Below are 15,861 nucleotides of genomic sequence, written 5' to 3'. Positions count from 1 at the left end.
ACTGAAACTGACCGATTCACTTCCATAAATGTCACAGCCTCCCAGTCGATGGCACACACCTGTGACAACCTGTGCAATGGTGAGTCACAGGCCACGCTCAGCCCACGAAAAAAAATCAAAGACACATTTAACTGCTTTAACTTCAAAGAATTTCACCCAAATGAATGATGGAACCATAATAAGACGCTGCTGTCTTCTTAGTCAATCTATTTGTTTCCATTCTAGTTTGTTTTTCACACTCAAAGCCCACCATGAAAACCCCCCTTTTTACCTTTCTGTCTGTAGGAAAATACTCATCTGGCACGATGTGCAGCAGCAGCGGACGGGCGGCCAGCTGGTTAAAGGCAGGCGTCAGTTCAAAGCAGTTCTGGAAGAGAGAAACCCGGGCAAAGATGTAGAGGCCCAGCCGAGCTCTGGACATGGCCACCACCAACCTGCGCACATCTCTGTGGAACAGACAGGGACGGAGAGCAACGCAGTCAGTCGGGCGTTCAGTGGACAATCTCAGTTTGTGCTGCCCACCCATTAAAGTCCCAGGCGGCGGGCAAACTGCAGTACAAAATGTGATCTGAGCCACGGCACGGAAGCCGCCTCTCTAATGTCACCATTACAGACTCAAATCCCGTCCCTCGCAGGAGCTTTTATTTCTAATGGTGCTTCAGCGAGAACATAGCAGCTGTGCGCCTGTTATTTTTCCCCCCAGTGTGTTATTAGGACTTAACTAGTCATTAGTCTTTTAAGATTTATTAATAGAAAACATGGCAGTTGAAATGCAGAATTACTTGAGAGATTAAAGAAATCTGGTCTAAAAAAATCCTTTGGCTCAAAATACATTTGCACCGAGAGCCGACTGTGTGGCTAAAGAGCCCATTTTTGCCGTATTTATTGTTTTTTTTGAATCGATCTATTATTTAACCGAACATTCCTCAGCCCACTTAGTGCAGTTCAGGGTGGCCGCCAGTGAACCGCACCACAGACAGACAGTCAGACAGACAGAGAGAGAGACGGCGAGTCCCCAAAGCGTTGCTTTCCGCCGGGTCACCCAAATGCCTGCAGTCAGAGTTCTGCTAAAAGTCACCCGTGAGGACTGCGCGTCAGTGTGATTCGTGTGTTAACAAGGCCGAGATTTGGTCTGAGTAAGCATGTAAGCCACAGAGCTCCTAAATCTACTAATCAGCTAAATGCCAAACCAATCTCTCTGGACCCTCATCACGAAGGGCTGCGTGTGCATTTAATTAAAGTGCCACAATCTGATTAATTAGCACAACTACAGCTCTTTAATGACATACACAACAAGGCGCTTTACACCCAGATAACAATTAGCACCATCACACAAACCCCACTTAACCTTAATTATGTGTGCAAAAATGAAAACGAGCCTCCCACACTGCCAGCTGGCACAGACGCCTCTCCCCTGTCCCGACTCAAATCGCGCTACGCAAACGGATTAACGCCTCCGCTTCAGCGGCACTCGCCCCTCAGACCCTGCCCCGAGTCGCAGCTCCTTTGCAAACCCTTCCTGGTTTTGCAGCTTCCATCTGGTAAACTGGGAAAGACCTCGGAATGGCACTGGGAGAAGGAGTGGGAGGATGGCCGCTGCCTTCAGGTCCTCCTTTTTGAATTGGTATTTGCCCTATCATTACGATGGCTGCACACACCAAAGTTGCTTCGTAATCCTTTCCTCTCGTCTCGTCTCGTCTCGTCTCTTCTTCCTGGGCACTTGGCATTAATGTCTGATCTCTTCATCCAGAGTGGAAAGGCGACGAGTGAGATGGCCGACCGATCCTTCAAGTAAGCTGGGGATGCAGCTTCTCCTTCATGTTGAGCCTTAAAATGGATTCTGTTTTGAATTTTGTCAGCTCCTCTGCTCTGGCTGCACTGATAAAGTTGGGGCTCTTCGAAGGACACCATGGCATCCCTTATGCCCCCACAGTAAAGCTAACCGCGCTGAAACAGTCATAGAAAATTAGACTCGAGGGGGACGGAGAAACAGACTTTTCATTCTTCTCAGTTAAAGTAACGATTTGTGCAACGTGTGAAGTGAAAAATTAATCTGCTAACTAGGGTTACGGTTCTTAAATGGACGCAAGAACACGCCATCAGGATAAAGAAAATGAAGAACTGCGTAACGCAGGGGTCACCAAGCATGGCACACGGAATGACTTTCAATGGCACTCTGACTCAATCGAAATATAATAAAAAAATATATATAAATTTTAACTAAAGCGCACGCATTCGCACCCTCAACTACGTTCTGTGTACGCAACTCACATGGAAATGGAAAGCATGTGTTCAGTGCAGGCCGCGCTACGTTAAAAGAAACCTCGTTATTTTTAAGTAATATTCTGCCCAAAAACAACTCCTAAAAGACAAAAACTAGGCCGATTACCGAGATCTCAGCCTGGCACTACGAACATGCAATTACGATTTCAATGGGCCCAGTTGTCTGCTAATGTGTGCCCAGCTACTTGCCCAGTGCTGCCAGGATTGACTCACTTGGGTCACAAAAGAATGAATGAATAAACACGTCAAGGAATCAAAAATCTTGAGCAGTTGGCTAAAGAGGACCAGGATGGCGTCTCTCCATTTAAACACAGGCTCAGGTTCACCATTTCCAGCGTCGGCGGTCTTCCAGCGGGCCCGCTTCGTTTCATCTTCAGAGGTCATCTTTATTGGCTACTTTTTATTATTTTGTAAATGAAAGGCACTTGAACACAAAAGCGAAAAATGAACGGACGACCCCACGGCACTCGATAAGAGCTCTGCAGCACTGACTACTGGGCTCTGTCGGCTGATCACGAGAAGCATGCACAACCTACGAAGGTAGAAATAAAAGTCAACGACTTGGCGACACTTTATTAGTACCGCGGCTGTAGAGAGAGACGCACCAGAAGACCACTACGACGAGCCTAGCCCCCCATTCTCTCCTAATCTCCCCACCCACCGAGATTCATTTACTTCCCGTGAAGACAAATTCAACACTCAGACCGCTCACTTGTTCGTTAACAATGTCGATTTTCAAGCCCGCTTACCTGAGGTGGCCCACTGCTTTCGTTCGAACCAGCGAGAGGATGATGTAGTCGTTCTGCTGACCCTGGAATCTGTCGACTGTCGTCACCTGCAGGAAAATATCAAAGTCAAAGTGAACTTTATTGTCATCTCAACCATATACAAGTATACAGATAGACGAACCTGCGAAGCTCAGGGTCCACAGGGTAACAACAGGATGTGCAAAAAGTACTCCAGAGAAAGCAGAGCAGGCATTCACGGCGTCAATACGGCCGGACATACTTCATTCATGAGAAATGTCACACTTGATTCTTACGTAAAACTGAAACTCGATGGCACACAAGCTGGCGGGTCATCGGACCAAACAAGTCCCCTTCTGTCACTCGTCGATACTTTAGCGTTATTTGTGTTGGCCTTCAGCCCCAATAATTACTACCAAACATCAGGGGCTTCAGAAGGTTTTCAAATCTGTCCTCATCCACATTCGTGTTTTTGGATGTCATTCGACGTTCACTTGCTGATGAATTCACATTTTTGAAACATTAAATGAAGGCAGGATGTGCAGAGCTCCTTTACTGATCAGAGAAGTGACCACTCACAGTCCCACTTTAAAATACGGACCAAGAAAGAGGGTTTCACTCCATGACACAAACGGATTTGATTCATTATTCTCATCATCTACCCTCCATCATCATCATCATCATCATACAACCAAACAAAACGCCAGCCTTCTTACTTCCAGATATGTGTGTTCTGTCGTAGCGTTCAGCCTCTAGCAAAGGTGGAGCTGCAGATAACGGCAGACGGTATGTATGCCTTGCGCCACAGCGGATTTCAAACGGAAGCCAACATTTCCTCTTGCAATACAGGAATGCGCTCAGTAGATACGAACCACCAGAGTGGAGCAAAGGGCATAAACCAGAACTAAAACTCGATACGTTCAAATTCTGAAAAGATTCTTATTGACAGGCCATTTGTCATTCACAGTCCTCCTGACACTCTCTGTTCTTTCCTTCCATATTCGTGCCATTTCTGTGCCCATTTTCCTTCTCTCCGTGGCAGAAGAGTCCCAGTGCACCCCGACATTAATGGAGACGTTTTACTTCACTGTCAGTGCTTAAAGCAGCTCTTTGGCGTGGAGGACACGCGATGACAAACAAAGCTGACTATCAACTCTAACTTTTTAAGAAACTCTAACCACAGTCAGATAGGGCAGGGTGTAAAAAGGAAAGGACGGACATGTGAACACAGCAAGACAAGGCCGATGTGTGGCAGCTGCTCCCTGGACTCCAGAGTTACGCCAATGAGACGTGAAAACCCCCCGAAAGTCCGGGGGTCGACACACCAAGTCAAGGTCTCTGTGAAAGGACAGAAATTCAGCTGGCCTGCACGACAGCCCCTCGTGACCTCCAGGACCCCCAGCAGGTTCTCGCCTCTTTTCTTTTTGCACTGCGGCAGGCCATTTGCACACAATGCCTCTAATCTGCATACACCAGCACTTTTCAGACTTTAGGGAGCGCATTCAATTATCTTTGCTGTATCATCTAAAATGTTGCTGCCTGTTTGGAATCATTTCCACCAAAGTCCTCTCGATGCAGCAGCCTTAGTTATCGTGGCCGTGTGGGTGAGCAGCTATGAGCTACCCGGGCACTGATACACCCTTTATAAAAAATAAATCAAAATATCGCCTTTTATACATGCATGCTTGTTTCAATTCAGATAGACGCACACGGCACTTGTTATGTCTCACGATTCTGTACCCTTGTCACCTGCAGACACAAGCGGTCTGTGAATCTTCTGCTCAAGAAGCTGGAGAGAGAAAAGCGACTGTGCAGGATGGCCGCCATCTTCAATACTCCTGCTGGCAGCCGCGTGACTCTCAAAAACTCAGGCTGTATATGCGAGCTAAGCCTCCTGAAAGGCACCATATAGAAATAAAGCCTGGGGTGACAATCAGGCCATGAAGAGTCTCTTTCATGTGAAAATGTCGAGGGTTGGTCAAAAACAGAAATCAAATCGTTTGCTTTTCACTCTTACATGAAATTGTTATTCCCATTTCACTGAAAATGCTTTAGAAATGGCAAAGGCAGCACTCACACTTGGGTACCCAGAGACAGCACTCATCTCGTTTTTGGGGTACACACACCGTCACGTATTTTATCTGCACGAAGCCCTGGCAGCATCGGTAAAGCCACGTTTATCACCGTCTGTACATGGCAAGGAAACGTCTGTTTTAAGACAGAATTAAAAATGGCAGCAAGGAGGGGAATTCAAGAGAATCGCAAGCTTTTGCTTCTTTCAGTTTTGGGACAACAAACCTCCACCAAAAGTGGTGATCCTCAGAAGCAGCATGAGGTTCAACTTAATGGAAGATGGCACACCTGCATAAAGATGAAGCCTAGCAGCTGGGTACGCGCTGCTGGTCAATAATAAACTGAGAATCCGGATTAATCACACACTCCCCTCCTTAATCCATCAACCCGAAAACGCTACACTCGGGGAAAAATTGGCTTAGCAGGCATTTTCCATTTCTACAATTCATTGATTTTTTTTTTTTAAATGACTAAAAATTAGAAGGCGGTTTGATGCCACAAACAGATGCAGAACTGACGGTTTGCCGTCTTTGCTTCCCTCGCTACTGGATATTTCTTATTTCTGAGTTGAACTGTGACTCTTCATGTGCTAATATCTTGCAAAGCTTACAGTGCATCCGGGAAGTCTTCACAGCGCTTCATCACTTTCTCCACATTTTCTTATGTCACAGCCTTATTCCAAAATGGATTCAATTAATTTTTTACTCAGAATTCTGCACACAACACCCCATAATGACAACGTGAAAAAAGTTTACTTGAGGTTTTGTAAATTTATTAAAAATAAAAAAACTGAGAAATCCCATGTCCATAAGTATTCACAGCCTTTGCTCAATACTTTGTCGATGCCCCTTTGGCAGCCTCAAGTCTTTTTGAATATGAGGCCACAAGCTTGGCACACCTACCCTTGGCCAGTTGGGCCCATTCCTCTTGGCAGCACCTCTCAAGCTCCATCAGGTTGGATGGGAAGCGTCGGTGCACAGCCATTTTAAGATCTCTCCATCCAGAGATGTTCAATCGGATTCAAGTCTGGCTCTGCTCTGGCTGGGCCACTCGAGGACATTCAGAGCGTCGTCCTGAAGCCACTCCTTTGATATCTTGGCTGTGTGCTTAGGGTCGTTGTCCTGCTGAAAGATGAACCGTCGCCCCAGTCTGAGGTCAAGAGCGCTCTGGAGCAGGTTTTCATCCAGGATGTCTCTGTACATTGCTGCAGTCATCTTTCCCTTTATCCTGACTAGTCTCCCAGTTCCTGATGCTGCCACCACCATGCTTCACTGTAGGGATGGTATTGGCCTGGTGATGAGCGGTGCCTATTTTCCTCCAAACGTGACGCCTGGCATTAACACAAAAGAGTTCAATCTTTGTCTCATCAGACCAGAGGATTTTGTTTCTCATGGTCTGAGAGTCCTTCAGGTGCCAAACTCCAGGTGGGCTGCCATTTGCCTGTTACTAAGGAGTGGCTTCCGTCTGGCCACTGTACCATACAGGTCTGATTGGTGGATTGCTGCAGAGATGGTTATCCTTCTGGAAGGTTCTCCTCTCTCCACAGAGGACCTCTGGAGCTCTGACAGAGTGACCATCGGGTTCTTGGTCACCTTCCTGACTAAGGCCCTTCTCCCCCGATCGCTCAGTTTAGATGGTCGACCAGCTCTAGGAAGAGTCCTGGTGGTTTTGAACTTCTTCCACTTACGGATGATGGAGGCCACTGTGCTCATTGGGACCTTCAAAGCAGCAGACATTTTTCTGTAACCTTCCCCAGATTTGTGCCTGGAGACAATCCTGTCTCAGAGGTCTGCAGACAATTCCTTTGACTTCATGCTTGGTTTGTGCTCTGACATGAACTGTCAACTGTGGGACCTTCTATAGACAGGTGTGTGCCTTTCCAAATCATGTCCAATCAACTGAATTGACCACAGGTGGACTCCAATTAAACATCTCAAGGATGATCAGGGGAAACAGGATGCACCTGAGCTCAATTTGGAGCTTCATGGCAAAGGCTGTGAATACTTATGGACATGTGCTTTCTCAATTTTTTGATTTTTAATAAATTTGCAAAAACCTCAAGTAAACTTTTTTCATGTTGTCATTATGGGGTGTTGTGCGTAGAATTCTGAGGAAAAAATGAACTTAATCCATTTTGGAATAAGGCTGTAACATAACAAAATGCGGAGAAAGTGATGAAGCGCTGGGAATACTTTCTGGATGCTCTGTACTTCTGCTTCATGCTGCATGTGATATTAAATACTGAAGACAACACCCCATCCCAGTTTATGTGTCCAAACGTCCCAAAATGACCAACTCTATGAGTATATCTTTAATTTGCCTGATTAAAGTCAATACGAGGATGTGGAGAGTACTGTCACATTTCAAGCAAAAGTCTTTAAATATACAAACAAACACAGTAGGAGTCTCTCTCTCTCTCTCTATCTCTATATATTATATATATACACACACACAGACACATATAAAATAAAAACATCAGCATGTAGAAATTCAAATATTAATATAAGAACTGGGACCTGGCCACCCGATGACTGGCAGGAGCAAAAGAAAACCTCAAGCCAGAAGCATTCCTGGAGAAGGCCGTTCAGTTCAAGCCGATGAAGTTACAGGCCTGACGACTGACCAGCTGGCCACCCACATCAAAAGTAAAGAAGGGCCACAACAATACGAACCAAAGTTTAACGACACGGCTCCCGTTTCTGGGACGTCTGCTTGGGCGGGCAGGTGCTGTCCCTACTGGTCAATGTGGCTGCAGGACACCGAGAACAAACCGGAACAGGATTAGGGACCCCGAAAGACTCCCTGGATAAAACAAACACAACTGAGCACAGTAAACGACAAGAGCAGGTGACTCAGTGTCATTTATAAGGAAGCCACACAAATGACAACACTCGCCTGGCGTTTGGTACTGCTCAGCTCACGTCACCTTTCCCTTTTGAGAATATGACATAACCAGATGGCTGCCAGTCTCCTCCTAACGGAGGGCACAAGTGGGTCACTGGTCTAAGGCACAGCCAAGTCTTTTTAGGGCAGACAGCAAAACCTGAAAGTCACTTTGTGGAGCAGCAAGTGACCACTTCAGATCACCAGTAACCAGTGAGGGTCCCACAAAGCCAGAGCAGGTATCCTTGCCCGCAGCAGGTGGAGAATTACTGTACAGGTCAACTCTTTCTTTTCACAGAGGCTCCATCTGATCTAAATCCACAATCCCAGAATAGTCACAGAGGACCAAGACGGACAACTGCCTGCTAAGCTTCATTGAGACCTGCGGCAAAACAAGCACGCTGGACGTGACAAATGAATACCTGGAAGGCAAAACTGGTAAAAAAAAAAAAAAAACCAAAAAGGGGACGGGGTGTGTGCTTTACGATCAAGTGACTCTCGGCAAATGGCGTTCAAAATCAGAAACTCTCAAAATAAAGAGCAGAACAACATCTGACGGCAGGCAATTATCATGGAGGCTGAAGAGCAGTAGCAGGCCATCACCAAAGTCATAATCTGGTAACTTTATGGTGTCATCACTGCAGTGATGCCATAAAACACAGAAGACAACTCCTTCTTTTGGAGCTTGGAAACCGAGAGCATCAAGAGTTCATCCAGTGCTCAATGAGAAGACCGCGGCTGCTGAGGACATCTTTATAACCCGAGTTTTGCTGCTCTCGTCCCTCTCATGAGCAAATCCCTGGACCTTCTGTCTTCACGTTCTGACCTGTTTACTCTGAAAGAGGCTGGTGGGAAGCCAAAACCTGTTCTGACAGTACTGCGCAAAAGCCAGGAACCAAGCCTGGAAGGGGCACCTGACTGGCACATTAGCATTACATTAAGGTGTAGAAGCGGGTCTATTTTATATAGTGACTTCTCCACATTGAGCACCACGCAATACAAATCCACCAAAATAGTTTGTATCATTTTACAAGGTGCAGCTGGCATAGGTAGGACAGGAGATTCCCAAGGCCAACACCGGGAGCACGAGGTTAGGATGTGACACTTGAGTCACTAGGCCACACTGCCAGCTGGCACAAGTGCACACAAGTGGAGACCTTCAGCCATTGCCTCCAGCTGTACTTTGCCTGGCATCAACCCCTTTGGTTATTTACTTCACTTGCCCAGTTTCCCCCTACTAATAAAGAAATCCCCAAAGTGCAGCCCCTTCAAAACAAAGAATATGTCAGAAGAGAAACGTCACTAACGGCTTTCACCGATATTAGTATCATTCCCATCATTCTGGGTCTCCTAGATTAACAGGACACGGTTTGAGAAGTACATTCTGCTCTCTTCTGGCTGGTCTCGACGGTGACATATTGGAACTCTGTCCGCATCTGAGCGCTGGGCATCCAAGCCTACAAAGAGCTGGGGGAACACAGTCAGCCACAATCCCATCAGCGTCGATGGCTCCCATTGTACTGAGAAAGGCCAAAGAGCACCTTGACTCTCCCAGGCATAGCAAGGAGTATCTGAGGAGTACACCGAATGTATAGTGCTGTGCCACAGGAAGCGCCAGACTGTCACTGGTAGTAAGCGCGTAGAACTGAACATCCGCCTACATGACTCTAACATCTTCAAGGAAGGCCCGAGAGCAGAACCGAAAAGACGGCAGCAGTAAGCAGCGGCAGCAGCAGCAGGACAAACTCGGCCAACATGTCCAGCCTGCAAATGCAGATCTCGCAAGCCAGTAGCCATCAATACCAGCAGCAACAGCGGAGGGGCTGGCAGAGGCTCACTGCTACACTTTCAATGTGGAAACTCACAAACCGCACAGTAGCTTAATGTTACTCAAAAAACATTTGGAGTGTAAAAGAAACAGAAAAACAGAAGAGGATTCTCCAAGATCACAGAACGTCATCCGTCTCACCTTCCCCACATCTGCACGGAGATGGAGCTTCTTGTTATGGCAGCCAGCCTGCTCAAGTGCCCATCTCTGAACACCTGCCAAATCTTGGGGTGGTGACTGATGAGCAGCCATCTTTCTCTGACCACGTATCAACTGTCTCTCATTCATAAAGGTTCACCTTATCGGACAGCTTGTGCCGCACAACTTGTGGTCCGTGATGTGGTCTTGTCACGTCTGGATTACTGCAACTCACTACAGACAGAAGGACCCACGTGTGCCATCAAGCCACTGACGATGGACCAAAACGCAGTGGCCCCTCTAATCTGGCAGCCACATGTCACTCCTTTCTTCAGCTCGCTACGTTGGCTCCCCCCTCAGGTCTGGAGATGCCACCTCTGTGTGGTACCAAGTCTCAGTCCAGACCTTCTGCATGTGTAGCTCCTAGTTGGTGGAATGTTGCTAATTGTGCTGGCTTCATAGCTTGTCACTTGTGGTGATCAACATTTGGGACGCATGCTGCTACTCTCATTCCAGACAGCCCCCCGACTTGATGCCACTCCATTTGTAAGTTGCTTTGAATAACTTCTAACACTTTTGTTATGCTTTTGGTGGCCTCTGGGCTCAAACTGTCACATTCAAAATGGTGGTGCCAGCTGCGACTTTGGCCTTACTTGTCCCACAAATTCAATGGCTCCCATACCTACGGATTAGTATTCCTGTGGGCAGCATCTCCTCTGCTAAACAAAATACGATTGACTGAAAATCAGGCAGACACCACCTGTGCATATCATTCAGTTTCAAATTAATGACATGTTCAAGATAAAACTATTTTATATGCAACGTCCACGGTAAAGTAAAAGCTAACAGTATAGGACTACTTATTGAACGTCAAGTGGAGAACACATGAAATCAGGAAGAAATAATCCGGCAAACGCAATGTCACCTAAACAGGCCTCTGTCACAGTCCGCCACATGGCACAGCCGCTACACTGGCTACCTGTGTCTTTCAGAATTGACTTTAAAATACTGCTGATGGTTTATAAAGCCTTAAATAATCTGCTCCATCTTATATATCAGAATGTCTGACATCTTATATTCCAAATCGTAACCTTAGATCTTCAAATGAGTGTCTCCTTAGAATTCCAAAAGCTAAACTTAAAAGAAGTGGTGAGGCTGGCAGGCGGCCTTCTGCTGTTCTGCACCAAAAATCTGGAATAGCCTGGCAATAGGAATTCACCAGGCTGATACGGTGGAGCACTTTAAAACACTGCTGAAAACACATTACTTTAACATGACCTTCTCCTAACTTCACTTTAACTTAATCCTGATACTCAGTATGTTCAATTCATCATAAAAACTATTCATGGTGGCTCTAAAATCCGTACTGACCCCAACTCTCTCTTCTGTTTCTTTTTCCTGCGCCACCTCCACCTACTCAAAGCATCCTGATGCCCCAGCATTGATGGACTAAAAGCCAGAAGTCCACGTGATCATCATCATCATCATCAAATCCTTCTGTGAAAACCATAAATCCAAAGAGGACTGTTTCATTTATGTTAGGTAGATTGCCCAGAGGGGACTGGTCAGGCGGTCTCATGGACTGGAATCCCTGCAGATTTTATTTTTTCTCCGGCCGTCTGGAGTTTTTTTTTTCTGTCCCCCCTGGCCATTGGACTTTACTCTCATTCTATGTTAATTAATGTTGACTTATTTTATTTTCTTACAGTGTCTCTTATTTTTCTATTCTTCATTATGTAAAGCACTTTTAGTTACATTTTTTTTGTATGAAAATGTGCTATAGAAATAAATGTTGTTGTTGTTGTTGAGAGTCCCTGCAGTGAAGGAAACATGAGGAGCACACCTGGGACTGAAGAGTAAAAAGGCAATGAAAATGTCACTCCAATCTGACCTCCGGCTGGGGGACTGCCATTAAACAATCAGTTAATGGATCCATGCTGTTAAGTCCTTAACGCTGGCAAATCAGGTTGGTGCCCTCTGGTTTCAGCCTCCGTTTGCACTTTTTACTGGCACAAGGGGTTCTGAAGCCATAAGGTAAATCCCAAGCCTTTTGATAAGACATCTAAAAAAATCAATGGCAAGGAGGAGGTGCTGAACGGAGGGAGACATCATGGACCCCAAATGTGAGTCGTGCAAAACCTCCGACAGTTCCACCAGTCCTAAGGTGTGCAGGCCTTATGGTGTCGACTCCGGCATTTTGAACAGTGGACACCAGAGCAGACGTGTGCTCATCAAAGTGTTAGTGATGTCCCTAAAACTACAGGCACCTCCCCGTGAGATTCATCACAATGGAGTCCCTGCAACGTCCCTCACTCGTAAACCGATTCTTCTCTACTCCAAAGTGTTCAAAGCTAGCAGCCATGAAGCAAAACTGAAACGTTCTTCCTCTTGCATCACTTTGCAGATCTTTATTCCACCGCACCGGTCAACACGTTCACTCGCTGGGACTACTTGGCATGACCTGCTTGAAGCATGCAGGTAATCGAGGTGTGAGCGCGGTTTGGACTTCAGACATATTTGTGATCTTTGTTATATTTACACGTAAACGTAGCTTGCACCTATAAAACCACATAAAAGTATTGCAGTCACGGAGAAGCAGGGCGGCAGCACAGAGCAGCGATCAGCATTGCTGTTTCACAGATCCTGCACCCTGGGTTTGAAACATGGGGCTGGTTGCTCTCCATGTGGAGTCTGCACTTTCTACTCCAGGTCGTTCCTACCACAACCTCATACAACATCTCTTACTTGAACTGCTATTTCCAAATGCACACCATGATGGGCCATGCCACTTCCTGCCTTGCACCCGGTGCTGCTGGGTAGGCGCCGTTCCTCATCAACCACAATTAAAAAATTCCCATGAACTTGTAATTCTTCCCGGCATTTTCAATCTGCTCATGGATGTTCACAGATGAAGCCCACCAGATAATACACAGCAGAGGGAGAGGGAGTGTTGACAAGCCATTAAAACTGCTGCCACACAAGTCAAGGGGCACGGGGTCCGCTTAAGTCACAAAAAGAGCAAGTCAGACGCCCAAAATAAAGGACCTTTAAACACTTTTTTATAATTTGAGTCCTAAACATGACAGAACAGAAAAATTCACAAGATTTGCACATTTCTCTTGAAAACTCAATGATGCCTTACTGAGACGTCAAATTTCTGAAAAACATCAGGGTGCTGCGTTTATCACCAAAAAGAAGCCAAAAACACTTAAACTTTTGGGTCAGACTCAGCTACAGAATAAAAGTCACGTCTAACCAGTGCCAGACGAATGCTTCTTCTCGGACTGCCGATTTCACCTACGACTCAATGTCTGCATTTCTCGGCAGCTGTCCCCCAACCACGCCATACATTAAAATGCAGTTAGCAGCCCCTCATAAATTAGGCACAGCAGAGCGCCCGCTTTGTCCCCAATATATGTATTGGCATTTTCAGAACAAGCCGCAGTGTCATGAGATTCATGAAAAAATCGTCAAACTTTAAGGCCCTGGCACATATCCCCAGAACCGGGCCTGGCACATGCATGTGAGTATTTGTCCAGCTTCTTTTCATATTGGCATCCTGTCAACTGAAGCCTGAGGCTTTGGTTTCAAAGACAAACTCTTTACAGCCAAAGTCAGACATCTTGGGCTAATGGTAACTGACATAGCATGGCGGTCTTGTAAAAATGTGCTTCATTGGCAGAAATCAGCTTGTCCAGTGTGGGATAAAGAAGCAGATCAGCGTGACAGCTTGGCATTGACCATTACGCTTCAGGCATATCCGACTGTCACACACAGCAGTGCTAAAGATGTCTCGTTTAGAAAAGAGGCTGCGGTACACCAGTAGTGCTGCTAGGCCGGAGCTTACAGACGACAGGGCACACGTGCAGGGCTTGAATGAACTGACCAGATCACCAGCTGTGCGCCAGTTGCATCTTTGTCCATTTCCATTTAAATAAACTCAGCAAAAAAAGAAACGTCCTCTGACTTTCAACTGTTTTTACTTTCAGTAAACTTAAAGTGTAAATATTTGTATGAACACTAAAAGAGTCAACACCATAAGACATAAACTCAAAATGTTTCACAAGGTGTCCCTGAATGAAGGGAGGCTCAAAATCAAAAGTACCAGTCAGTATGTGGTGTGGCCACCAGCTGCTTGAAGTACTGCAGTGCATCTCCTCCTCATGGACTGGACCAGATTTGTCAGTTCTTGCTGTGAGATGTTACCCGACTCTTCCGCCAAGGCACCTGCAAGTTCCTGGACATTTCTGGGGGGAATGGCCCTAGCCCTCACCCTGCGATCCAACAGGTCCCAGACGTGCTCAATGGGATTGAGATCCGGGCTCTTCCACTGCGAGGATGATCAGCTGTCCTTCCTGTCTCCCTGTAGTGCTGTCTTAGGCGTCTCACAGTGCGGACATGGCAATCTATTCAGCAGTCCTCATGCCTCCCTGCAGCAGGCCTAATGCACGTTCACGCAGATGAGCAGGGACCCTGGGCATCTTTCACTGTTGGTAGACAAGTCTCTTTAGTGTCCTGCGTTTTTAGAACTGTGACCTTAAATGCCTACTTTCTGTAAGCTGTTAAGGTCTTAACGGCCATTCCACAGGTGCATGTTAATTCATTGATTATGGTTAATTGAACATGTATGGAAGACATTGTTTAAACCCTTTACAATGAAGATCTGTAAAGTTATTTGGATTTTTAAAACATTATTGTTGAAATACACAGTCCTGAAAAAGGGACGTTTCTTTTTTTGCTGAGTTTATAACGGTTCTGCCTGCTTCAGCAGAAACAGCATTGGTGTAGAGGGCTTTACATTTTCATCCATTTTGTCTCTGCTATCAAGTCGTGCCATCGGTGATCACAAAGGCTGCATGTGTCTGCTAGAAGAAGAAGAAGCATTAAAATTTTTTGTTCAAGTTTTACAAAGAATCTGTGACTGTAGGCTGGTGCACGGTCTGCAGTATAACATGTGGAGGGAGGAGAAGCAGGCAGAAGAAAACGGTGTGTGAGAGACCATTCTAGAGCACAGCCTATTAAAATGAGCAAGGTGGGCAAAAAGCGTAGACAGGTATACTGGTGCTGAAAAAGTACCAAAAAAGCCCATTTTTAACATGGCACAGAACCAGCATTTTGAGAATTGTGCTATCAGAGGTAAATCGTAGTTTTCATGATCAGCTCTTTTCTTCTTCTGCTCTCTGACACACCGTCGACTCCATAGGGGACAAACCCTCCATCATCCCTTCAATGCACTTGAGCAGAGTTTCTTAAGACTGTATGTCGAAATATTTGTCATGGATCGCCAGACGATTGTGTACAAAAATCACAAAAGCTCATCTGTGCTGAGTAATACGTCTGCCACTTTTTATTATACTTTTTAGTGCGTTGGCATGTGAAACAATGCCATTGAAGCTTCATTGGAAATGTCAACATGAAAATAACAGGGGCGGGACAAGGGTCTTACAATTTTCAAGGGTGTTATGAAGGGCGAGTGAATTGGGTGGGAGTACATATACGGTGCCATGCCAGTGTTGTATGCAAAATGCAGTTTCAATGACAACGAGCCATTGCATGCTCACTATTATGGCACACACCGAGTCCAAATCTCTAACAGAGGTGAAGAGAACATTTTGCATTAAGTTTAACGTACCTAACGTATGTACAACAGTAGTCCTATAAACACCCGTTAACTGGTAACGTGAAAGGTGTGTGTGAATTACACCCTTACAGTTCAAAGTGCTGCTTCCTAAAATTCACCCCGTTGAAAATGAAGCTGCCTTGGAAAATTAAATTATCGTTTTTTTAATTATTTTAAATTACTGTTACTGTTGGCTGAAGAAGAAGAAGAAGAGGGGGAGACGTGTCTGGAGGCAGGAGGAGAGGAGGAAGGTAAAGAAAGTGGAACTGAGGGTAGGAACTGTGAATGTT

At 45.8% G+C, this 15,861-nt stretch overlaps 1 protein-coding gene across 2 annotated transcripts in view; it reads right to left on the bottom strand.

Annotated features, from left to right (window-relative positions):
* The window catches only part of aqr (aquarius intron-binding spliceosomal factor), a 110,669-nt gene that overhangs the window by 3,598 nt on the left and 91,210 nt on the right, over positions 1-15,861 (bottom strand). For both annotated transcript variants that reach the window (XM_039742126.1, XM_039742124.1), the window contains exons 33-34: positions 3,033-3,118; positions 272-446 (exon numbers count right to left, since the gene is read on the bottom strand). In XM_039742126.1, coding sequence (XP_039598060.1) covers positions 272-446; positions 3,033-3,118 — 261 coding nt within the window. The remainder of the gene's footprint in view (positions 1-271; positions 447-3,032; positions 3,119-15,861) is intronic.

Source organism: Polypterus senegalus, chromosome 18, assembly GCF_016835505.1.
Source record: "Polypterus senegalus isolate Bchr_013 chromosome 18, ASM1683550v1, whole genome shotgun sequence".
NCBI classification, from domain to species: domain Eukaryota; kingdom Metazoa; phylum Chordata; class Cladistia; order Polypteriformes; family Polypteridae; genus Polypterus; species Polypterus senegalus.
The sequence above is the reverse complement of the archived record's forward strand: the minus strand, read 5'-3'. Positions and strand labels throughout refer to the sequence as shown.